Source organism: Urocampus carinirostris, chromosome 2 (genome assembly GCF_059441175.1).
Source record: "Urocampus carinirostris isolate Australia breed hairy pipefish chromosome 2, RoL_Ucar_1.0, whole genome shotgun sequence".
NCBI classification, from domain to species: Eukaryota; Metazoa; Chordata; class Actinopteri; order Syngnathiformes; family Syngnathidae; genus Urocampus; species Urocampus carinirostris.
In genome coordinates this window covers 18,267,573-18,293,034 of record NC_142350.1, presented here as the reverse complement: position 1 = coordinate 18,293,034, position 25,462 = coordinate 18,267,573, and the positions used below count along the sequence as shown (strand labels likewise).

The following is a 25,462-nucleotide window of genomic DNA, read 5'->3' as shown; positions in this document are numbered from 1 at the left end:
GGTAGGTAGGTAGGTAGAGCATGTTATTCTTGTATCTGACCTTGAAAAGTTACAAGTTCATGATATTTATTTTCAGTGGCTTTGCTGCGAAGAAATTCTGATGCAGGTGAACAAGTGGAAAAGTTCATTCAAAGCAGCACAATCATGGAAATTGTGTTGTCATTAAAAGCTTTTTCTTTTTTTTCCATTTTTGGCAGAAGAATAGCAGTGAATTATGATATTCTTGCTAGTCAAGCCAAACTCTTCTGCAGCCCATTTGTCCTGATTGTTTCGATTTTCGTGGCTGTTACATACGTCTCGGTTGGGAGCGATTTCACAAATATGCACTCTGAACGAGTTTGAAGATTTTGATCTCGGTTTCAAAAAGAAGTGAACACCCTGTTGTGCGTCTCCCGATGGCTCTTTTGTGTTGATAAGACGAGTAAAACGGGAAATCTGGTTTGAATACGGGCGCAATAAATCACACGATGGGGAGCGATAAACCCGATCGCCATTTGCGTCAAGTGAGATGGGTTCACACAAGGGAAACAGACAAATGATTTCTATTCAGGTTCAAAATCAAGGTCCAACACTTAGACTTGTTATTTACCCCCATAAGTAGGCGATGCTGGGAAATTTCAATCCAATCCAGGTAAATACTGGGTAGTAACGCTCTATACCGATCTGAAACCTATACTTTTTTCTTTAAAATCTAATAATCATTGAACAATTGAACATGTCACCCTTGAGTTACTTTATAATTACGATGAAAACAGATCAACAACAAATGATCTATTCTATATTTAAAAAGATACAATAAAAACTCATAACAGTATAAAAAAATAAATATAAATATTGCTATTACTACTGTTTTAGAACAAAAGTCAAAAGAGTCAAACAAAAAAAGCAGTAATGTAACAAAAATACAACAAAGTCAACCTTACAACTACAATACGTTCCACTGCTAAGTTTTTTGAAAATGAGGTCAAAGTGCAAATAGTGTGAAAAATACAATGTAAAAACCTTTAACAGGATAAAACATAAAATACTTCAATGACAACAACTGTTTTAGAACAAAAGCTAGACCAAAAAAGCAGTGATGTAACAAAGCTACAAATACTGTGTAACAATTTCAACAAGACAAACAAAATCCCAAATTGTCTGGACTATAAGGCGCACCCCAAAAAACAACGAAATGCTTTTACGTACGGTAATCATTTATGAATTAATTGATTCATTTTAGTTATGGAACCAGATTCTTTAATATATTAATGATCTGTGAAATACGTTTTTGATCTTCTGTTTTAATTTCATGTGCCTTATAGGCCGATGCGCTTTATGTATGAAAAAACATCTTTGACAATGAGGTATTTTTGAAGGTGCGTCTGATAATCACGTGCGGTTTATAGTCTGGAAAATATTCTCCCTTTCATTGCATAAAATGTCAAAGATAAAATCAGTGGTGGAAATAAAGTTTAACCGTAATCGGACCAAATTTGAAAGGTATGATGTATGTCAAATCTTACGGCCCACTCACCTAATTGTTATCGTGATAGTTTAACTATAGTATTGATCCGATTTAAGTACTTGCTCAGTATCGATAATATCGATATTTGGATCAATCTGCCCACCCTTACTCCTACGCAACTTGACAAAAAAAACCATCTTCACAGAAGGAGATTGCCACTCAATGTCATAAATCTACCTTTATTTTATGGACAGTTTTTTCCTCCCCTCTACACTGAGCACATCTGAATTATTTTATCTGGTAACCCAAATACTCCTTGTCTGTAAAATAAGACTTGACTAATTAATGGCAGATTGCGCATTTTATAGTAGTGCAAATAAAGTGTAACCGCAATCGCACCAAATCTGAAAGTTATATTTTATGTATATTACAACATACTAGCAACATTATTATTGTGATAGTTAAAATGGGAAGACAGTGTCGATCTTAAGACAATAGTATCGATTCTCTTCAAGTACTTGCTCACTATCGATAAAATGAGTTTTTGGATCGATCCTCCCGCCCTGATCACACACATTCACAGGAGCTTGTTTTTCTAACCCAGCAGATGATTTTATAAAGGCCAAAGATGAAGTATTCTTCCCCGGCCAGCACTCTTAGCCAAAAACTAATAAAGAATCATGTTGACCCTTATGTCCAAAGGAATTCTGCACCACATCCTGGTCTTTTAATATGCATTTGTGTGAGAAAAGGGGAATGATTGGGTTGAGGTCCTTCGTGGGTTTATTTCTCCAGCAAACTCAGACATCCAGCTGTGGTCGGCAGTCTTTTAACTGAGTAATCAATCACAGAACGGCCAATCAACAGTTAATGTAGCTCAACTGGGATTCGGCTCAATGCATTTTCATTCTGAATGCCGGGTTACGGAAGTTATTTCAGCGAGTTACTTATAGACCTCAAGGAGAAAGAATAATACAGAGGATTCAGGCGGAGGAAGAATAATTTGGCAGGTTTAGTTGAATACCTCTTTTTTCATATAGCTTTTTTATTCTATGTTGGAATCAAGCACTGATTTCTATTCTCAAATATAACTGTGATCGTAGCAAAAGAAAGTTGTACAATTTATTCACTCAAAAAGGGGCAATATGTTTGCATCACCTACAGTACTTTTATTTGTTAGCAGAATATCAAATGTTGGATACATTTTCACGATTGTATCTCATATGTTGTTGATTCTTGGAAAATATTTACATTTTTTATCTATAAGTTTAAAGCCTAAAATATAGCAATATGTCGAAGGGTTCTTGTAGCTTCTCCCCCTGAATTATCAACAAACTAAACCACAAGCACATCTATAACACATGGAACACAGTTGTATGTGCAATATCCTGGTTGTGTACAGTTTCTATTTTAGATGTGAATACTTTATATTAGAGGTGAATAGGTTTATTTTCACATTTACTATGTTTTATATTTGTATATTTTGCCAACTGGAGTGCATCAGTAATTTCATAATGATAATAACGGTGATTCTGGTTCTGAATAAAAACTTAGGTCTTTAAAACAGGCTGGAATTTCTTATCTGAATGCTCGGTCTCCTGTTCTCCTGGTGAGTTCAAAGTCCATAAATATCTTCTGTCCTTATTTTGAGTGTTTACCAAACTTTTAACTTATCACACTTGTAGATAATGTCTGTATGTTCACTGATGGAGTGTTAATTGTGTACTATTTAAGTAATAAATACACACTAAAAACATTGCTGTATTAAGACTTAAAGAGTAAACTGTAAACACTACTTCGGTGAACATGCGGTCCTTATCCACAGAGTGTTAAGTTAACACTGGTAATTTTACTGTGTATTAATAATAGTAATAATATAATGTTGAAAATTTGTGATCTTGATCAAGAAAATTTACAAAAATGTGACTTTAAATGAGAAAGAACTTTAACTCCGAATAAATAAAACCCTTTATTATGTTTTTCATTTATATTTTCATAATGACAGATGAGGCACAACTTAGCCTGCCTCCCTTGCCTGCATGTCAAGTATATTACTTTCAAAATATACTAATTAGAGGTAAAATCTTAGGTCCAGGCCTGAACGTGGCCGGAACAAGAGCCGAAATCCGGGCCTCAAATGTCAAACATTAACTCGGGCTTTTAATTAGTGATGCGTCGTCTGGCAATAAAAACAGCTTGTCCTGCCGTTTGAATACCATCGTGTGCTCAACTCGTCCTCCAAATCTCTGAACTTGCAGAGAGTAAGCCCTGGAGGTAGGCGAAGTAATGGTGGACCAACTCACTGGGCCGCTGTCGACGCACAATGACGCTCTGTGGATCGGCGAAGTTTCTGGAGAGAGATGCAATACAGTCCGCAAATTTCCTGGAAGGTCCGATGTTTCTACAGATGCGTTGGTTCTCGCCGCACAGGCAATGGATTGGCATTGCCTGCCTTCGCTAGCGTCTAATAGCCAAATGACTTCGATAAAAGTTTCAAAAGATCCCAACCGGAGGGGCCACGGAACTGGCGGATCGCCAAGAGGAGCGGAGGAAGGGGAGAGAGTCAAAGCTCCATCCCTGTTGTCAATGTTATGTTCAATAAGACACTTGGAAACCGGCTCTATGCACTGCTTAATGTCATCTGTCTACCGTAGTCATTCTAACATCACACTTTATATCAATAGCACACTTTACAGCTATGACATACAGGTTTTTTCGGGTCAGTCACTTCAAATCAAGTTAAATTTTCAGGCCCGAGTTGGGCCAGGTCTGGTGGACTTTTTAGGCTTATTGTTTGTTTATAGTTTTACTTTTAACCCTCCATCCATCACAGGGACAGCAGCCTCAGCAGAGAAGCAGAAACAATGCGTTGTTGTTTATTCACTATTACTATAATAGGAAATATTATTTTAGTTATTATGTCTCATGTTCTGCCTAGTCTTAACCCCGGTGTGACGCCAGGCCTTTAGGGCACTCAGAGGTTATTTAAAGGCACTGATGAAGTTTAGATTTAGTTAATTCCATAGCAATGGGTTCAGTGTATTGAATTCAGTGGCTCTTAGTCGATAATAAGATTCCAAGATTTCCGGGCCCCACTAAACCCTAATCTCCTTTCTTGTCTTTTTTTTCCATTTTAGGTTAAAAAGTCTGACTTTTCCCTTTTTGCTGACTTGTGTTTTTTGGGGGCTGACTCCTTCTGGACAGAGCGAGAAGTTTGGTCACATTTGAAATGGGTCAACGCAAAGGATCAAAACTGAGCATTCCCTTTCCTCTCGTGTGTCTACTTCGCGGTTTCCGGACTTGTCTTGTTGCCTAAGTCATCCGAACCGGCTGCTCGATTTTGTTACTTTCCATTGTGACCAGTGAAGTGGATCACATAAAAGTAGACACAAATGATTTATTTAGAGTGAAGTGGATAGAAAAAGACCGACAAAATTTCAGAATTTTCAAACATCCAAAGATAGAGGTTACATTTGCGACCACTGCCCGCTACAAGATTCTAAGCGGCTGGCGGCGTTATAAGTCTTCGGTACCATCCGTAACCATGGTAAATGCGAACTCACAACCAAATAAGATCATCGAGTGCTGGTGGAAAACATCGAAGTGCACAGGGAGCGCAGTAGCTGTGTTTTGCGGAAGTTGTTGTCGGTCAAGTTCTTTTTCAGTCTTTCTCTTCTCCTGCCCCCTTGAACTGTGTGCTGGAGAATAATTTTGGTCAGTCCTGATGATCTTGTGACTTGACCATATCATTTAAGTTTTCGTCTGTACACAGTTGATAACAGTACTCCCTGATGGTGTTGCGCACCCTTTCGCTTGTCACATGGGCTATGTAGCTGATGCATTTACATGGCCTGGATTTTCTTTTTCAGTTTTGCTGTGAGATTCCAAGTCTCGCAAGTGGAAAGCAAGATGGAAGTAACCAGCGCTTGGGTCTGATCTTTGATTTCACAGCTATGTTCTTGTCTCTCCAGATGGTGTGATTGTTGTTGGATCTATCCTATCCAAGATTTCTGGTTCTGACCCCTCCTCTCATATGATAGCTCAAACATATTTAAATTTGGTGACAGATTCAAGGTCTTGGTGGGTGATGGTTATGTTTGTGATGATTCCTTTGGGATTGTTGGTCATTACCCTTGCTTTTTCTGAGCTGTTTTGTATTCTTTTTTTGGTTGAGACTCTTTCCAGGTGATTGACAAGATCTTTGAGTTCCTGTTTTTCTTTCTGCAAAACTGGGGTAAGTGACGTTTTATTGCCCAAGCCTGACTGACTGATTTCAAGGTTAGCGAACACTAACTAACTCAAAGATGCAAAAACAAGAACACAAAGTGACACAGGGGTGGATTGAAAAACGACAAAAAAAAAACATGGCAAACACACCATGGATTACAGGAGTTACCAAAGCTTGGCATGTCAGCAGTAATCCAACAAATTGGTGAAGGTTGCTCTTATATAGCCCACTCCCTAAACCGCTTTGATATCTCAATGCTTTTAAATTGTCTTGAACCCTTTAAACCTCTGCTGTAAATTTTATACAGCCATATTAGGTTTCCAAAAATCACAGATTTTCAGAGTGGCAAAGGCTAGCTTTCCTCCTAAAAATTAGGCCTATATATATATATATCTCATGTGTGCGGCACAGTTCATGTCATGGGAACCTCCTGCGTGGGTTCAACCCAACTGATGTGTTGCAAGATCTCGTTGGGAGTCCAGCTCCAGACTTCCTGTGCGGAGCTTGTGTGGGTTTCCTCCGGGCACTCCGGTTTCCTCCCACATTCCAAAAACATACATTTCAGGTAAATTGGCCGGTCCAAAATTGTCCCTAGGTGTGAATGAGCGAGTGAGTTGTCTGTCCCTGTGTGCCCTGCGATTGGCTGGCAACCAGTTCAGGGTGTCCCCTGCCCACTGCCCGGAGATGGCTGGGATGGGCTCCAGCCCCCCCGCGACCCTAATAAGGATAAGCGGTACGGCCAATGAGATGAGATATATATATATATATATATATATATATATATATATATATATATATATATATATATATATATATATATATATATATATATATATATATATATATATATATATGCTGCATCCATATCTCCCTAGTGGGAGGGGGCTGGAGTCAATAACACGTTCACATTTTTGAGTCTTTCTGGAAGAATGATACAGAGGAAGGGATTACCAGCCCCCTCGCTCAACCCAACTGATGTGTTGCAAGATCTCGTTGGGAGTCATTAGGTGACCAAACCCTCGATTCCAACCCCCAATGCCAAGTGCCAAGCAGGGAGACAATGGGGACCGATGTTGTAAGTCTTGGGTATGACCTGTCAGAGGCTCAAACCAGCAACCTCCCAGTCTCAGGGCGGGCGCGCTACCCCCAATGCCACTGAGCTTAAAAACTAGGCTTATAAATGTATTTTACTGGCTATTATGCTTTTCCTTGAGGATTTACTCAAAATTCTTCCAACCAACAGTACACATGTCACCCAATTTTATAAATAGCGCATCTGTTTTTGTATTTTGGGGGCTACCGTCCACCTGACGCTCGTCTGTTGTTTTTTTTTACCCATTCTGTCCCGTTTCCTTGTGCTGTTTTCTTCACTGCACACTCAATTTTACAATGTGTGCTGACTTTACTTTTCATCAAACTGATGATCTGCAAGTGTTGTGATGGGAAACAGTGTGATTTAAAACATTCTATATTCCAATCTCTTCATTCTAGTTATGTGATTTGAAAATGCAAATTTTATGCTGCAACATATGGTCTTCAACATGGTTCGATTCTAGGGACTTTATTATTTTAAATTGTTTTCATATCTGCAAAATTAATACGTAGGTTATAACACAGACACTTTCAAACCATGACCTGAGTAGAATTAGTGGCCCATTGTCTATAGTTTAGTGACAGAGAGCATTTACTGAAATTTTTACTTATTTCTAAAAGGATATATTGTATTAACTTTACTGCCTTTTTAAATGACAAAAAGAGTAAATTGTTTATTCCAAATTTTGAAACCAAATACTTTCCTTCCAAAAGATGAATTTGATTATTCCATAAGACAAATACTAAACTAACAACGTATATGTCTATTATGGGTTTGAGTTTTCTATTGTAGACAAAGAAAAATGTTTAGTTGTCACAAGCCAGAAACGGAGACAGGACCCAGTAGCGTTCGTTTACTTAGTTTTATTAATAAGGAGGGAGAGTAGGGCTTGCTTCCACGATCCGATGGTTGACGGACAAGGGTAGCAGGTGGCTGGAAACGCGGAAGTGGCACTTCCGTGTCAAGCGAGGATGATCGTAGATTTGCAGGAATACTAGTCGTTAGCCGGGACGGGAGAACAAGGGCGGTATCGATCTCGGAAACACGGTCGGCGACAGGTGTCAGGCAGCTAGCGGGGCAAAACAGGTTGGATGTCGGGATTGCAGAACAGGGCAGAATCGGATCCAGAAACAGGTCGGCAACGGGTATCAGGCAGAGAAAAACAGGGCAGGAAAAAAGTCTGAAAGTGTAAGCTTGCCTAGCTGGGAGCATCGTTTCGCAACAATCTGACGGCTTTCTCTTGAAAGCCGGGGGTTTGAATGGAGACTCTTAGCCAATCAGCTCTCAGGGCTGTTGGCGCCAATTGGGCAGTCACAGGTGCCCTGAATCAGCAATCATGACATTAGTATGCTATTTAAATCACAGTTAGAAAAAAAAAGAGTTGGTGGCCTTTGTATGCATAATTCTTTTCTCTAAAGTCTAGACAAATCTTTCACGCCACATGCAATGCAGCCCAGAGTATTGTCCTGTATCAATACTACCTGGTCCAAAACCAGTGATATTAAGCTGTTGCATTCTGCATATGTAAATGCTCAGCACAATCATACAGTACATGCTAATTGTATTAATATTATTTTGGATATCATGTGAAAATTTAGCAATTTTGAAAACGAAAATTCAAAAATTGTGATGCTAAATGAGAAAGAACTTTAACAGTAATTAGATATAGCCATTTAACAACTGCCTGATCTGCCTCCCCTGACTGATTGTCACTACGATCAGCATTGTTTTTTGGGGGGAAATATTGGACAAATATCTAATATCGGTATCAGATCCGGTTATGGTGTTCTGAAGGGTTCAATTCTGGAGCTTCTCCTGTTTCTATCAGCTGCTCCTTTACAAATACCAATGTAACTATCAAAGTTAGTGACACAAACATCTCTTCCATAGTTTTCTAACACGTTTATGTTCAAATTCCTGGTTGGCCGATAGCAATACAGTGCTAGTATTTGTGTATGTTATTCAGGAGGTAAGCTATTCTATTTTGGCCCTACAAACTGTAAAATCCATTATTGTGCATTTGTCTAGACTACCGCATTATTAGCCTGCTTTTTTTGTGTCCTCTGGTGCAGAATTTTTCCAACGCAAGAATGTTTTGTTAAATGAGCATGACTGTGGCTGAATAATGCTTAAACCACCCGTGGCTTCATGAGAGCGATTTTGGTTGATTAAGGTCAAGGTTGTAGCCCGGGAAATGTTCTTAGACGTGTATGTGATTTCTAAAAGGCAGAACCTGGCACGTGGCAGCAGCTTCCCTTTTCGCAATGACACCGAATCCTCAATCCCGGTGTAGCCTTAGTCTCCCCAAGGGCGTGCGGTCCAGGAAATCGCCAGTTCGTCTGGATCCGCGTTAACCACTTGGGAGTGGGGGGGATATCTTGAATGCCTGCATTCTGGTGCCGCAGATTTAATCAGCTAGCGTCACAAAATGTGTAAAGAGCCATATTGGATCAAAGAAAATATGTTTGGAACGTCAAAAAATTCAAAAGCCCTATATTAGCCTGATAAGGACGGCAACACATATTGTATATAATATCCACTGTATATTTCTACAAGCACAGTTCGTGGCACAGTTCTTAGGGGCTTACATCCAGCTTCCAGCCTTCCTGTGTGGAGTTTGCATGTTCTCCCCATGTTTGCGTGGATTTCCTCCGGGCACTCCGGTTTCCTCCCGCATACAAAAAACAAGCATGTCAGGTCAATAGGCCGGTCCAAATTGTCCCTAGGTGCTAATGAGTGAGTGGTTGCATGTCTCTGTGTGCCCTGGCTGGCAACCACTTTAGGGTGTCCCCTGCCCGAAGATAGCTTACGTGGGCTCCAGCACTGCCAGCGACCCTAGTGAGGATGAGCGATGCAGATAATGAATGGACTGATATAGCCATCCAACCATTTTCTGCGCCGCTTATAGTCATATGGGTCGCGGGATGTGCAGGAGCCCACTACTATCATAATATCAATAATTCTCATCGGTGCTCTTAGTAACAATAGAAATGTATCAAATGTAGTATTGATATTTGCCATGGCAAAGGAATCAACAAAACTCTAGTATTACTAATACTTTGCCACTTTTGACCGACGCATGCCAGGGACCTATAAAAACAGCTGGGAACTGTTTAAAATTGCAAAAATGCATGATTTATCTCCTTTAAGTCCTACGTTCTGGGGTCATTCAGCCTGCCAAAACGAGGTGTTTCCACTCTAACGGAGGCTGCTTATGTATGACTCTAAGAGGCTTTAGTTCACCTTCCACCACCGGTGCGTCGGCATTTATTTTCAGTGGGCTTATGAAGAAAAATTCCTAAAACTCTTCCTGCCAGCCGCTCGTTTGTGTCACGCTAGTTTTTAACACGAGTGCTTGCGGTTCTTCGCAGAGGTCTGCAGAGCCCACGGTGGGTACCTGAGGTCCCTTGATGAATCCCATTTGCAGCTGAACCGCAGAACCCAGACACACTTACGTGCCAGCTCACCTGAAAGTCGGCCAACGTATTAAACAAAGAAGACTGCTGCCTTTTTACATTCTTAGTTCTCATATTCAATTGATTTGGATTTGTATTTCGTCGCAGACTTGTGACTAAGTGTTGAAAAATGCTCAGTGAGCCGAGTAAGGTCTTTATTAAACGGCTGTAAAACAGAAATTGGAACGTCGAGCTCGTGCGGTAGCTGAAAAATCGCAGACGACGGCACAGAGTTATAAAACAGACCTGATTTCAGCGCAGATGTGGGAATGAAAACACCTTAAAAGCAAAGTTGACCTCAAAAATGTCCTTTTGATATGCTCTATTCAATCTCACTACTGGAAACGTAACATTCTGGTTTATATTGCAACTATGGGATATAAATTCAGCAGAAAAAAACACCCATTTGTGGTGGCGGCCATTTTGTTGACTACAGATGACATCACAATGGGACCAATCAATCGGGGCTCACCTAAGTTTCAAGTTTGTAAATGAAGCAAATGTATCGAAATGTCTTCAAATTTTGAGCAATAATATTACAATTACTTTTTATCTAAGGTTATGATTAAAGAAACCTTATTTATACTTTACTCCCCCCAGTGTTATCAAATACTTAATAATAAAAAAGATTAAAAAAAACATTGATTTTGATAATAAGTCAATATACATGATTGTATCATATACAGTAATCCCTTGTTTTTCATGTAGGTTGTGTTCCAAAAAGGCCCAACCAAGTACAAACATTGATTGATTTATTAGATATCAGTAACAAATAACATATACGGCTGTAACAAAATAAGAACTATGGATAGAAATACAGAACACAGAATTGCAGTTGAAAGAATAAATGAATAGTCTTTATTGTCATGATGCAATAGTACAGGAAAATTGGAAGGCTTCCCGTTTCAGTGTAACAGAGCAATGTAAAGAGCGACCAGCTAGCTGCATGCTAGCACTAGGGACTCCTGGGTTGAGCCAGGTCTCTATGATGACTAAAACACAACCACACCGAATTTAGGGGTTTCCCATGAGTTGTAGCTCCAGGTTATCCGTTTCATGGGTAATGTGTGTGTTGTTGGTGGGATACATAGACGCGGCAGAAGGCCGAACCTGTATCCCTGCTATTGCCTTTTCTCCTGACGCCGCCTTCGTCTCTTCCCGGACCCGATAACAACCCACGGAGCACCTGGTGGTGATCAGCATTTCTTTCCGCTCTTCTGACTATCTCAGAGTATTTTCATTGTAACAAGACGCTAAAATACTAGTTGCAGCTGTGCTCCGCAGTTTTTTCTTAGTGGACACATTGATTTGTGGGCCTGCCGGCTGTTTGACTGACAGCAGACACCAGCCTAACTCCTGTCGCGCACACAGCCACAAAGCCCTCGGCAACCTGCCCCTATGATAGCATTTACTGTTCGTTGTCTGCTCCAGAATACATTGCACAATGAAAATCCGCAAATTATCAAAACCGTAAAAAGTGAACCGTGATACAGGTATTACTGTAAACATGCATTTTATTGTGATATCAATCAGAAATTAAGTTTAAGCGATTTATTACTTAGACTGTGTTTAGACTAGTGTGCTAAATTAAGTCTGGACTTTTTATTCATACTTTAATTTTGAAATTATAATTTTTACTATGCAAACTGTGCGTGTGCGTCCTTGTTGCTTTTAGGGTTTGCCTGCTTCAACTCCTCTCCAAAGCACTAATATTCTTGTTTGTTTAGTAACTTTGATCCCCCGTACCCTCCCGAAAGCGGTTTTAATCCGTCCGTTCCTCGCTCGAGAGTTTTTCTCCTCCACTGTTTTCTTTGGACAGCTTAAAACTTAATGTAAGCGAGGTTGGTGGGGGCCACTCCGCACGTCATCCGTCGGGAAACTGACAAAAACACCTTTGTGCCACACCAGAAAGAGGAAAGGAGTGCGGTTTTCACACGCCGTCCCAAATGAGATACATTTTACTTGTCTGTATCCGTCCGTCATTGGCGGCACGACAGTTTATCACAGTCGGGCACCACTGAGGACGCAACTCTGGACATCTTACTCCACCGCAAACGGTTCCTGGCCTGATTTTGGGTCATAGCAAAGTTGGCAACAGTCCATTACTTGATGTTGTCAGTCCAGTTATTTTTCTCTCTGTCTCTTCTACTGCACTGTTCCTTGGAGAATGATCTTGGCCAGTCCTAATGATCTTGTGATGTGACCATACCACTGCAGCTTTTGTCAGCGTACAGTTGACAACAGTTCTTCCTAGGGCCCAATGTGCCCTCTGATGTTTCGTTTGTCACATGGGCTATGTACAGTGCCTTGCGAAAGTACTGGTCCCCAAAAAATTCATATTTCAGGCTTCAAACTTAGCCCTAATAAAGTCAAAGTATTTTTTAAGAATCGAAAACATGTGAGATAATTTTAAAAAGAAACCAAATGTATTCAACATTTTACATTGGACTAAGATTAAAAAAAATGGTTATTAGTTAATACTTTGTACATCCTCATTTTGCTGTGATCACAGCAACAAGTCTTTTTGGGGATGTCTCTATAAGTTTTGCACATCTTGAAGCAGAAATATTTGCCCATTCTTCCTTACAAAACGGCTCAAGTTCTTTAAGGTATAATGGTGATTGTTTATGCACAACACTTTTCATTTTTCTTTCTACAAATTCTTTATATGATTTAGGTCTGGACTTTGGCTTGGGCATTCTAAAACATTTGTACTGTTAGTTTAAAACCATTCCATTGTAGATTTTGCTTTATGTTTAGGGTCAATGTCCTGTTGAAGATCAACCTGGCTCCATACATCTCCCCATCCACTCAAACTATCTTGCCGGTTGCTGCTTAAAAAAGCAACTGCAGAGCAGGATGTTACCACCACCATGTTGAATAGTGGGAATGGTATTTTGGGGTTATGTGCAGTGTTACTCTTACGCCAAAAGTAACAAAAAAATATCAATTTTGTCTCATCCTACCAAAGCATTTTGTTCCATGTGTAATTTGTGTCTCTCATGTTGTTCTTTCAGAAAGAGCTTTCTTCTTGGCAGATTTATGCAGAGTACGACTAAAAATATAACTAATTTAAAAGCCCACATGAAACCCCACCCCCACATTTGCATATTACCCTATTTTTATTACAGTGTCATGATTACCTAAATGGAGCCACCTGGGGTAATCTTTTGACTAACTGGAATGCGCTCCCTGATTGGTTTATGTTCCCTTTTTAAGCACGCTACGCGGAGACCTCTTGGTCTGAGGATTACTTCTGTACCCCGTATGACTCTCCCGATTACCTGTGCCTTCTTGTTTACCTGATTCTGCCTGCCTGCCTCCGATCCGACCTGCTCCCGTCCCACGCTACGATCTTCTCTCCAGTCCCGGTAAACTCAACCTGCTTCCGTCCCACGCTACGATCTTCTCCCCAGTCCCGGTAAACTCGACCTGCTTCCGTCCCACGCTACGATTGGCTACGTGTTCCGAAGTTGTCTTCACGGCGTTGCTGCTGACGTTCGACGGTCATCGCGTCTCCCGCTAACCCTGTACGCTTCCCCAAATAAAAGACTTGTAACGAACGCTCTGGGGTCTCCTGCTCTGTTCTGGTCCTTCCTGACATACAGTGTGTATTTTCTGTAGCACTATTTAAATACTCTATATCAACACGTTATATTGGGTATTTTTGTATTCTATATTTTTTATTTTATTATTTTATTTTTTAACACAAGGATACTGCTGGAATTGTGAATTTCCCTACGGGGATCAATAAAGTATCTATCTATCTATCTATCTATCTATCTATCTATCTATCTATCTATCTATCTATCTATCTATCTATCTATCTATCTATCTATCTATCTATCTATCTATCTATCTATCTATCTATCTATCTATCTATCTATCTATCTATCTATCTATCTATCTATCTATCTATCTATCTATCTATCTATCTATCTATCTATCTATCTATCTGTCTGTCTGTCTGTCTGTCTGTCTATCTAATTTTGAGTTTTTTGTTGTATTTATAACATACACTTTTGAAAAGAAATGGTTCGACTTCACGATTATGTGTCACGTGTTGTTGATTCTTAGAAAATATTTTCTGATTTTAGCTTTAAGTTTGAAGCCTGAAATATGGCAATATGACAAAAAGTTTTTGTGGAACCAATACTTTTACTCAGCACTGTAGCTGATGGCCTTCCCTTATTCTGTGTCCTACAGGTTTTTGTGTGAGTTTGGACACCGCCTTCCATGATGCTAGGCCCCATCTGCATGCTCCTAATGCTAGGAGGGCGCGTCCTTGCTGGAGGATACCCCCCCATACCCCACATGAAATACATGCAACCTATGATGAAAGGGCCCGTCGGACCGCCGTTCAGAGAGGGCAAGGGGCATTATGTCGGTGAGTAGCCTAAACGTTCCCCATCCTGTTGATTAACATCAACTTGTTCTCCACATTGTTATTATTTCAACTTTGATTTTAGATGAAAAACAAAGATTGTTGTAATGAAAACAAAATGCAATTGAGTTTTTGTTCCAAAAACGGCCACAAGATGGCGGAACAGCTTGCTACCAGTGCTGATAATATTTAATTTTGAGTTTTCCAGTCTGATTGCTCCTTGTTCTTAGAGCTGACCTGAAGTTGTCATCTGGATGCAGTTTTTGTGTTGTTTTTCTTTCATTCTTTGTAGAGCAGACGGACAAAAGGCAAAATATGCTTGTGATTTGTTTATACCGATTAAAATCTTTGTCAGGGCCAGAAAAATAACTGCTTTGGACACGTACTTACTCGTATATGCTCCTATTATTTTTACTCATGTTTCCTGTTAAATTAAAATGATCTTCTGTGTAAACGTTTGGGCTCGTGAAGAGTATGACTGGGCTTTGCTTTTACTGCCTCTTACTGGTTGAAAGTCCACAATGCATCACCTGCTTGGTCAGCTCAGCACTCAATTAAATTTTTCTTTTTTTCTAATTTAATTTAGAGAGATTCAAATTTGTACTTTGATGATAAAGCAATAGTTTATGTCCCTCTTACTAATAAAGAATGTCTTATAGATAATAAGATCATTTTAACTTTTTTATCAGCAATTAAAACACTAATTACCCATGACTTGTCAAAATATTGCAATGTCACATTAGATGACAATTTTAAGAGTACGCACACATGCTTAAATTGTCACTTTAGATTTGGAGTTGAGATGACAACAACAAAAAAGCAAGCATTAATAGGACAGTGTAATATTCAGTGCCTCCTACTGATAAAAAGAACCCAAATTCAGTATAAAAAAACGACATTGATTTGAACTATATGCAGCAATACATGAACTACCATACCAATGTTACATTCGTACAAATATTTATAGGTAGATACATTTGCATTTTTGTTTTACATGGCCTAGTCCATACCTAGTAGTCCGCGCTATTTTTGTCTGGCATTTTGCTGCCACACTGTGCTCATTTGGCACTGGTTTTCGTCAGCATTAGGACAGTAAAGGGCCATCTAGTGGTCAAATATTACACAATGTACCTTTGAAGCACTATAGCCGATTTCTTACTCACATCTGCTATCTCAATTGAGGCCTAATTGTAGCTTCTGTGTTAAGGGATAATCAAACTTTGGGTGGTAGGCATTGCATCATTTTCAAACCAGGCCTCTTAATAACCCTCTGGGCATTAGCTGAGCACTCATGTTGCATTGAAGACCTTATTATAATAATAATAATTTATATTTAGTTTGCCCAGAGTCCAAACTAAAATTTAATTCCAGCTAAACACTATGATCTTGTGTGTTTTTATAGACAGGCCACCCATGGTAGATGTCAAGGGGGAGCCAGGTCCTCAAGGAAAACCCGGACCAAGAGGACCCCCAGGTCCTCCAGGGATCCCAGGAAAACCTGGACTCGGGAACCCGGGCCTTAATGGGCAACCAGGTCCACAAGGGCCCCCCGGCTTCCCTGGGATTGGAAAACCAGGACTCCCAGGACTACCAGGAAAGATTGGACCAAAGGGGATGCCAGGACTTACTGGCGAGGTCGGTCCTCGTGGTGAACCAGGTCTCAGGGGTCAGCCAGGTCAGCCAGGTCTACCAGGGCCATCCGGCTTGTCTTTGAATGGGAAACCCGGGCTTCCGGGAGTTAGGGGCCCACCTGGATCTAGGGGAGAACCCGGGTTAAAAGGGTTATCTGGGCCTCCGGGTGAGCGCGGGATTAAGGGCGAGAATGGAAATGGGACACCAGGGCCTCCTGGGATAAGGGGTCCACCTGGGTTGAAAGGTAGTCCAGGACAGCCTGGTCTTCCAGGTATTGGAAAACCTGGAACAAAAGGTTTGCCTGGACTAAATGGTGCTAAAGGGGATCAGGGTCTTCCAGGGGACCGTGGGGAACCCGGAGAGACTGGACTTCCGGGACTCCAAGGTCAACCTGGTCCTACTGGTGTGGGGAAGCCAGGAATAGATGGGTTGCCAGGAGCACCAGGTCACATAGGTCAAAAAGGTGAGCAAGGTCTCAGGGGATCCCCGGGATTTCCGGGTACTCCAGGCTTTGGAAAACCTGGTCTGAGCGGGCCAAAAGGAGAAAAGGGCCACACAGGGTTAACTGGCATACCTGGAGACAAAGGAGAACAAGGAATTGTGGGGCCAATAGGTGAGCCAGGTCTTACTGGGCAACCAGGCCCCCCTGGACTTAATGGCCCAATGGGACTCCCAGGAAAATATGGCATGCCCGGACTGAAAGGAGATCTTGGACCCCAAGGACCTCCGGGGCTGCCGGGTTTCAGAGGTGACCAAGGTCCAAGTGGAAACACAGGAAAACCTGGTATACCTGGAGACAAAGGGTTGCCTGGGCCGAATGGGGCAACTGGAAAACCTGGACCCAAAGGTGAGGTGGGACATATCGGCCTGCCAGGTAATCCTGGGCTGACAGGTATTCAGGGACCCAAAGGCGAGGCAGGATTTATGGGAACACCTGGCCCCAGAGGTCAGTCGGGTATCCCTGGTCTTCAGGGGCCAATGGGTCCCATGGGACCACAGGGGGCCCCTGGCTTAAAGGGTGAGTCTGGAATACCAGGACTTCCAGGACAGGGTAAAGTGGGAGAAAAAGGCCCTATCGGTCCACAAGGTCCCCCGGGGAAACCAGGTCCTGCAGGACTTAACGGCAACCCTGGTCTACCTGGCCCACCGGGTCCTCCAGGCCTCCCGGGAAATGGCCATGCGGTAGTTGCTGGTCCGACAGATTCACAGCTTGAAGGGGGTGAAGTGCCAGGAGACCGCAAGGGACCCGCATACAGTCAAGTTCCTCTCTCTGCCTCGTTGGCGCCGGCCTTCACAGCCATCCTCTCCAAGCCTTTCCCACCATCTGGCATGCCAATAATATTTGACAAGACTCTGTACAACGGACAGAACGCCTACAACCCTTCGACTGGCATTTTCAACGCCCCCATGTCGGGCGTCTACTACTTTGCGTACCACGTACATGTAAAGGGAACCAGCTTGTGGGTGGCCTTGTACAAGAACAATGTACCGGCTACTTACACTTACGACGAGTACAAGAAAGGTTACATGGACCAGGCGTCCGGCAGCGCTGTCTTGGAACTGAAGGAAGGCGACCAGGTCTGGGTCCAGATGCCCTCGGATCAAGCAAACGGTCTCTACTCCACCGAGTACATCCACTCCTCGTTCTCAGGATTCCTGCTCTGCCCAACATAATCTTTCTCTGAGTTATTTTTTTCAAGCTCTTTTGAGCATACCAAAAACCTTAAATACTTGCAGCCATACCGATTTAAAAAACAATCAAATTATGAGTGCCAGACTTTCCCCAGAAAACATTATAAGCCGACTAGTCAGGGTGGGGGATTGTGAGGGTTAGCCTGGCAGTCCATCAGCAAGGTCTAGAAGGCACTGGTGGAAACCCCGAATATGGTTAACAGTTCATTTTTTCCTCTATTTAGCTTTAAAGTAAATAGCATTAATGGAAGGATAAATTATCCATCAAAATAGGATTTTAAAAGCAGAGGAAGGAATTTCTGTTTTGTTTGCTGTCATCCAAATGTGTATTTGGGTTTGTATTTCCATGTTAATTATTGCTGTTGTTTTTTTTATTATTTTTCTCCTTGTTGACTTTTCGGCGCCTTTACTATTGCAACGCATGGACTTTGCAAAATCTGAAATCTGCTGACGTTTCAGCGCTAGACGTTGCTCGACGAACCACAACCCCGAACATATTAGCAGTAGACAAACACTTGTGCATATCAGATTGTGAAACTAAACTAAAGTCCAGTTTCTCATCAAAATATTCTCTGATATCGGCGGCCTTGAACGCCAATTGGGCTAAAATCATGGATATTTGTTTGTTTTTCTTTTCTTAATTTATTTTTAACTTTTTCAAAATAGGAACAATGATCAAGTAAGCAGTGGCGGGCCGTGCATTTCACACATAAGACTTTAGTAGTGCTACATCTGAATCAATCTAACCCTCACTAATTAGTTTCTGGCTATTAAACATTCACTGCATCTGAAACAGATTTAAACAAGCATCAATAATAACCACATAAAATTGCACTCTTTTTTTAATAATCCTGACACATTTTAACCACCCATTTTTTTATTTGAGCAGAAAATCCATCCACCTTTCTTTTCTCAAAAATATTTCAATTACTCTGTTGTACAATTTCGATACGTTTCAGTGCCATCAAGAAGTTAATTTCTATTGCCATCAAGGCTATTGCTGAAAGTTGAGTCTGTCCAGTCGTAATTCTGGCATGAGTTTTTATTCGATTTAGGGCTAACAATGTCACAGAAGCACTGGACATGGGGATACTGCATTTTTCTTCACCCTTTTGTTGTGATTCTTGTGTTACCGTCCCCTAGACGTTTTGCCGAGCCTTCTAGAAGGCGCTCTCTCGCCAACCGATAATCTGACTGGCAAAACCAACAGCTTTATCATCTCCTAATTTATGCCTCAGGGCCTGAGCTAATTGTTAAAGCCCCCACATACATTTTTGACCCTGTCAAGTTGTAATGGCTGACATGTGATTGGTAAAATACTTAAACATGAAAGCACACATCTGGAAGAAGTACAACCAGTGGAAAATCAATGCAAGGATGCTGACGGACAATTTGGAATTATTTAATAAGTATTCATGGACAAAATTATTTACATCACATGATTCAGATATCTTTCAGGCCAGCAGAGAAGGCCTTGCCGGCCCTGATAGCCAACCTAACAAATCACTCCTCAGTGACTTATGAGTCACAGTTTAAAAAAAACACCGGGACAAGGACAAAATGTTTTCCAACAGAAAGAAGAGCGAGCCGGATATGCGAAACACTCTGTGAATAAGTAAAGGGACGGACCGAAGGCCCCTGCAGATTGCGAAATACATATTGTGTAACACTCCCTGGCACATTTTTTCTGTCAGGTGGGGAGACCGGGGTTGTGGGAGGGGACTAACTTTCTGCCTGTATGATCTCTAGGTGGGTGTCCACGTGTCACATTGTCCCACTGGCAGTCAGGTCATGATAGAAAAGCATAAACCGGAGGCAAGTTAAAAAATCCAGATAGAACCTGAAGCTCTGACAATGTTCCATTAGAGATCCCAACTTGTTTGTTCTCGGAGTTAGAATAAAAGCGCTGTGCAGATTCAAAGAACAAAAATGAAGGGAACAGAGTTCAGTTTGAAGGCGACTATCTGACGGACTGATCATTAAATTCAATGTTCGGCAATCTTTTCTCCCCACCCAACATATCACACACCCAAACAGGAAACAGGAATGTTTACTTTCAAGAAAAATGGAAAAATAAAGTGAAAGGAGAAATAGATTACTGTATTTTTTTATTTGTAACAAATTCAAATCAAGTCATGTTTATTTGTATTGCCCTTAATCACAAGAAGTCTCAAAAGGCTGTAGAGACTCCAGACTATTATTACACCAACACAATTCAGATGAATGACAAAAGGGTTCAGTATAAAAGCAAAAAAACGCAATTTAGACGTTCTCCAATTTAGGATATCACGAATCCATGGGTATGTGCTTAAAGTACACGTCAATTCTTGAAGTTTAGTGCTCCACAGTCAATACCAAAGGAATAATCCAATTTCTACCGCAACCTTGATATAATAATAATAATAATAATAATTTCCTTGTATTGTCATTCTGTGTAACAATGTACACAGAACGAAATGTCGATTGCACCTGACCCGTTGTAGCGAGCCGATGCAGCCGCAGCCAACAGAGGGCGCCGCCGACCACTTTTTAAGTCTTAGGAATGACTCGGCCGGGGCGCGAACCACCGACCTCCCAGTCTCAAAGCGGGCGCCTTACCATCTATGGAGCTCTATGAAGAATCAGATCCTTGTTGGATTCCTGGTCTGGGTAGATCGCCATGTATTTGTTTCATGTGCTGATGCTCTTTCATGATTTACCAAAAACATATCATACTGTGCAAACAAGCTTAGAACATATTTGCGCATTTACATTCAAAACATGTCTCTACTTACAAAGATTTCAGGTTACGAAGCTACTGCCAGAACGAATTAAATTAGTAAGTAGAGGGAAGAAATTGAATGTTTTTGTGAGAAACAAACACACATTTTTCAACTACATAGCTTATTAAATATTATATTTTTCAATTTTCTGAACCACTTATTGTGCTGTACGGAATTTGAAACTTTCTTATTCTCTGCCGCCATCTCCTGGCTTAAAGTCATGATCACAGCCTCAGTCACCCCATTCATCAAGTACATGCATATCTTAGACACAATTAAAAAAAAACATTTCTTTTTTTCATCTTATTGGGGGTATGGGTTGTATTTAAAACCGGATTTTTAATTAACTTTTACCATTTTCACGCTACACTTACAAAAACTGCCTTGACAAGTACAAAATCAATTCAGTTTCCTTCTACCAAATGGGTTGTGCGTCCCAGAACCGCATTGCTTAACTCAGTTGGGCATTGTTAACAATGCTTAGTAAAGAAAATATTCCAATTTCAACCTTTTAAGGACACATCAAACGTCACTCCCTGCTTTTTTTAATGCAATGCGTAAAAAAATTAAATGACCTGGAAACACATCTGTGACACTAAGTGAGTTAAATCTAGCCCACAATAAATTTCTGTAAATGTAAAAAAAATAGTTTTTAAATACAAACCAAAATGCTTTCTCCGGCTGCTAGAGGTAAGTGTTGAGTTTGTAGAGCGTGGTAAATTGGTTCAGGTGCAAAATTGCATTCACTCAACTGTTAGAAGAAAAAAAAACTTCCTCCACTTGGCTTTTTTTTTTTGGTTTGAACAATTTTATTGACATCATTAACAGCAAAAAAACTGTGAGGTTTGAACAATTTTTCTCGACAATTTTAACAGCAATTAACAAATTCACAATTTCGTTATAGTTCAAGATGAAACCTAAGCAGTATTTTAAGATTCTGTATCGAAAAAAATGTGCACTCATACCCGTTCTGTTTGTCTCCATGCCAGTCCGAGGCTCTTTGTGTGTCGGCTTTTTGGGTAGCCTTTCTTTTTTTGTGACATATGAGGTGATGTGAATTGCGTGTGATTGTGTATTCTCTGTCCTTGTGTTTTGTAGACAATGTCACTTGCTCTCAGAATTTGCCCCAGCGTGCAAATAATTTGACAAGTGTCAGTAAAAGTGCCATCTTATCACACATTGCTTTAAAATGTGTTTTTTTTTCTTATATAAAATGAAAAAATAAAAATGTTTGCTTCGGTTATGAAGGGATCTTGTTGTTGAAGTTGCATCGAATAAAATACATGGTCGTTCCCATTTGCACATGAAATTAATGAAGATATTTATACATTTATGATAATTTAAATTGGGATGCCAAAACCGACCACCGAAGCTTGTAACTGGTATCTAACAGTATTGATGAGTTAATAACATTTACAACAACGTAGTTAGCAAGATTATTTGTGTAGATTTTAATGTATCTACTCATTTTATTTGATTTTTATTTTTCCACACAATGTTATTGTGTCACTTTTCGCGCAGTAAAATGTGAGTATAAAATGCACTTGTTTTGATTTTGGAATTGTGTTTTCTGCTTATTGAAAATGTACAAGTACTTGATTGTGTTGATACCATATCAATAAAGGCCTTCTAAGTGTCACAAATGTGTTTTTCCTTTGGTTTCTCTCGCAGCTGCATTTCAGAAAAGTATCCACTAGAGGGGGGCATACTACGGGTATCTGCTTTATTAATGAAAGTTTTAAAAAAGTCAAGACCGTTTAAGGTTGAGATCACGCGTGAGTGCAGCGGATTCTTGGAATGCATTTCAATCTAATGTGACGTCACAAGAAGCCTTTTAAACTGGAAATAGTTGGACTACGTCAACGATTAGTCACGAGGATTACCCAATGCAACATAAAAATTCCAGTTGGATATTTTCAAATGATTTTTGATCTTTTCTCATTTTCAATTAATTTTGTTATGACATCTGAGTGATGAAATTTCTCATTTATCTTGTCTTTTATAAACAAAGAGTATTTTTTAGGGTGCAAGAGGTTTTCTTTTCCTAGGGGAGCATGACAGAAAATAGTTAGGAAGCACCATACTTTGGCAATAATTAGTAATGAGGATTATCCAATTATACATAAAATAAAACTAAATATTTTAGTTGTATAATACTTTCAAATTATTTCTCGTTTTTATAATGTTCAACTATTTTTGTTATGATGTCTGTGTGTTTTTATATGATGAGATTTCACTTAAAAAACAAAAGAAAATCAAGTGCTATAGCTCGAATGTTCGCCCTTCTATAAACCAACAGAAATTGGTATGGACTTTTTGTAATTAAGGGTTATACAAATAAACATGACTTGACTTGACTATTTTGTTTAGGAAAAAAACTCGACGATCTATGTCAGGGCTATCAAACCTATGGCAAGCAGACTTTATAAGGCCTTCCAATTGATTTAATCTGGCCAGCGAGACAAATCTGGGAAGCATAATGCTTAACCTGCAGTTTTAAATACGCCCACTTGATGTCGCCAAAGCCAAGCACTCGCTGCACCGAAAACAACGGTGTCTGAATTTTCTTTAAAAGCAAGTGATGACAATCAAAAGCAAAGAAATACTTTTAAATCATGAAATCAATCTTTTACATTTTTTATGCTTAATTCAGTGTTAATGTTCTATTTTCTTTAACCTTACAGTATGCATGAGTTTTACTAAAGTTAAATTAAAATGACAGTGGGTAATATTTGACCACTAGATGTAACTCTATTGTTCAGGCGAAATGAGTTAGAAGATTACAAATTATGGAGACTTAAAGTGTCCAAACCGCACTATTTTACTTATTTTTATGCTCAGTATTTTGCAACGAAAAGAAGGGAAAAAGAAAAAAAAGACTTCCCCTACTTCCCGGTGTTCCGTTCGATTACGTTCACAACAAATACAAAGAAAAAATGGTTTAAGTTGTATTACATTCCCAACAAATGCAAGACGAAGTGGTCTTGGATATATATTCGCCTTTACATACCCGAAAAGTGATGTAAAAGTGAGATAAAACGAGGTAAAAGTGGTTTTAGCAACAGGAGTGAGGTGTGCGCGCTCCCGCGACAGGAGATGCAATTCTCGGCGGGGATACAATTCTCGGCATAACACCTGTCGTGCCATAACACCTGGTCTTGGATATATATTCGCCTTTACATACCCGAAAAGTGATGTTTAAAGTGAGATAAAACGAGGTAAAAGTGGTTGTAGCAACAGGAGTGACGTGTGCGCGCTCCCGCGACAGGGGATGTAATTCTCGGCGGGGATACAATTCTCGCCATAACACCTGTCTGTCTGCTGGTGATCCCAAGAGCAAAGAAGTGTTCTCGCCATAACACCTGTCTGTCTGCTGGTGATCCCAAGAGCAAAGAAGTGTTCTGCTGGTTCGAGAGCGTTCTCCATCCGGGCACCGGTGCTGTGGAATGCTTTTCCCCCTGAGATCCGATCTGCAACCTCAGTGGAAATGTTTAAATCTAAGCTTAAAACTCACTTCTACTCTATAGCATATGAATAACCTACTCTTTTCGTCGGCTCCAGAGCAGGGGAATGTATGATAATATTCTGAAAAATAGTCTGTGTAATATAGTGTAATGATCTGTGAAGCCCTTTGACACTCTTTGTGATAATAATTATGTGCATTATCTCCAGACAGAAGATAATAATAGAGCATTAATAGAGCAGTTTCAGCGACAGACTGCTGTCACTGTCTTGTACTACGGACAGACTGAAGAGATCTTTTCTTCCTCATGCCATGAGGCTCTTTAACTCCACCCGGCAGAGTAAAGGCCCACATTAAACCACACCACCTACATTGGATATTACCGAATCTCACTGCAATATGTATTCTGTGTAGCACTATTTAGTTACTCTATATAACACGCTACAGTGGGCATTTGCACGTCACACTGGGTATTTGTATATTGCATTCTTTTGGCTTTATTATTGTACTGTTCTCAGCTCAGGGATGCTGCTGGAAATGTGAATTTCCCTTCGGGGATGAATAAAGTATCTATCTATCTATCTATCTATCTATCTATCTATCTATTTAGGGCTATACAAATAAAAATGACTTGACTTGACTTGACAAGACAAAGTAGGATCAAAGTACAAACAAACACACACATAATACAGAAAAAGACAAATAAGAAAACAAGGAAAAATGAAATAAAAGGGGGGAAAGGAGAGAAAAATTCAAGAGAACAGAAAGGAGTAAAGAAAGAAAAAAGTCAAAAAAACGACAAAAAAAAAGCCAAAAACAAAGGAAAAATAAATGGGGGAAGAAAAGTGTTTTTCCCCTGTAGCTGCAAACATGTCAGCTCCTTCTAGGTGAGCTTTGCCTTATGTAAAATTAATACACATTTCTGTCTGAACCGACGGAATTAAAAAATATGCACTTTCATTTAATAGTTCGTGTATTTTTGGTCATTATCCAAATCTCTCTCTCTCTCTCCCTCTCTCTCTCTCCCTCTCTCCCTCTCTCCCTCTCTCCCTCTCTCTCTCTCTCTCTCTCTCTCTCTCTCTCTATATATATATATATATATATATATATATATATGATTTTTTTTAATGACAGTTCCCAAGACATGAACTGTGCCGCACATGCGCTAACCACTGCGCCGCCGTGCTGCCCGGTTCTGATGGTATGATACAAAATTTTGCATGGACTTGCACTCAGAAAACGCAGGTCTACTGGTGATTCCAAGAGCCAAGAAGAAATCCGCAGGTTTGAATGCATATTCCATTCA

General features: G+C 40.3%; 1 protein-coding gene across 1 annotated transcript in view; it reads left to right on the top strand.

Moving 5' to 3' along the window:
- The window catches only part of col8a2 (collagen, type VIII, alpha 2), a 46,464-nt gene extending 24,128 nt beyond the window's left edge, over positions 1 to 22,336 (top strand). Inside the window, exons 2-3 of the mRNA XM_088329178.1 lie at positions 14,430 to 14,610; positions 16,010 to 22,336. Of these exons, the coding sequence (XP_088185304.1) occupies positions 14,460 to 14,610; positions 16,010 to 17,913 (2,055 nt within the window). The 5' untranslated portion in view covers positions 14,430 to 14,459 and the 3' untranslated portion in view covers positions 17,914 to 22,336. The remainder of the gene's footprint in view (positions 1 to 14,429; positions 14,611 to 16,009) is intronic.
- Positions 22,337 to 25,462: the final 3,126 nt, after the last annotated feature.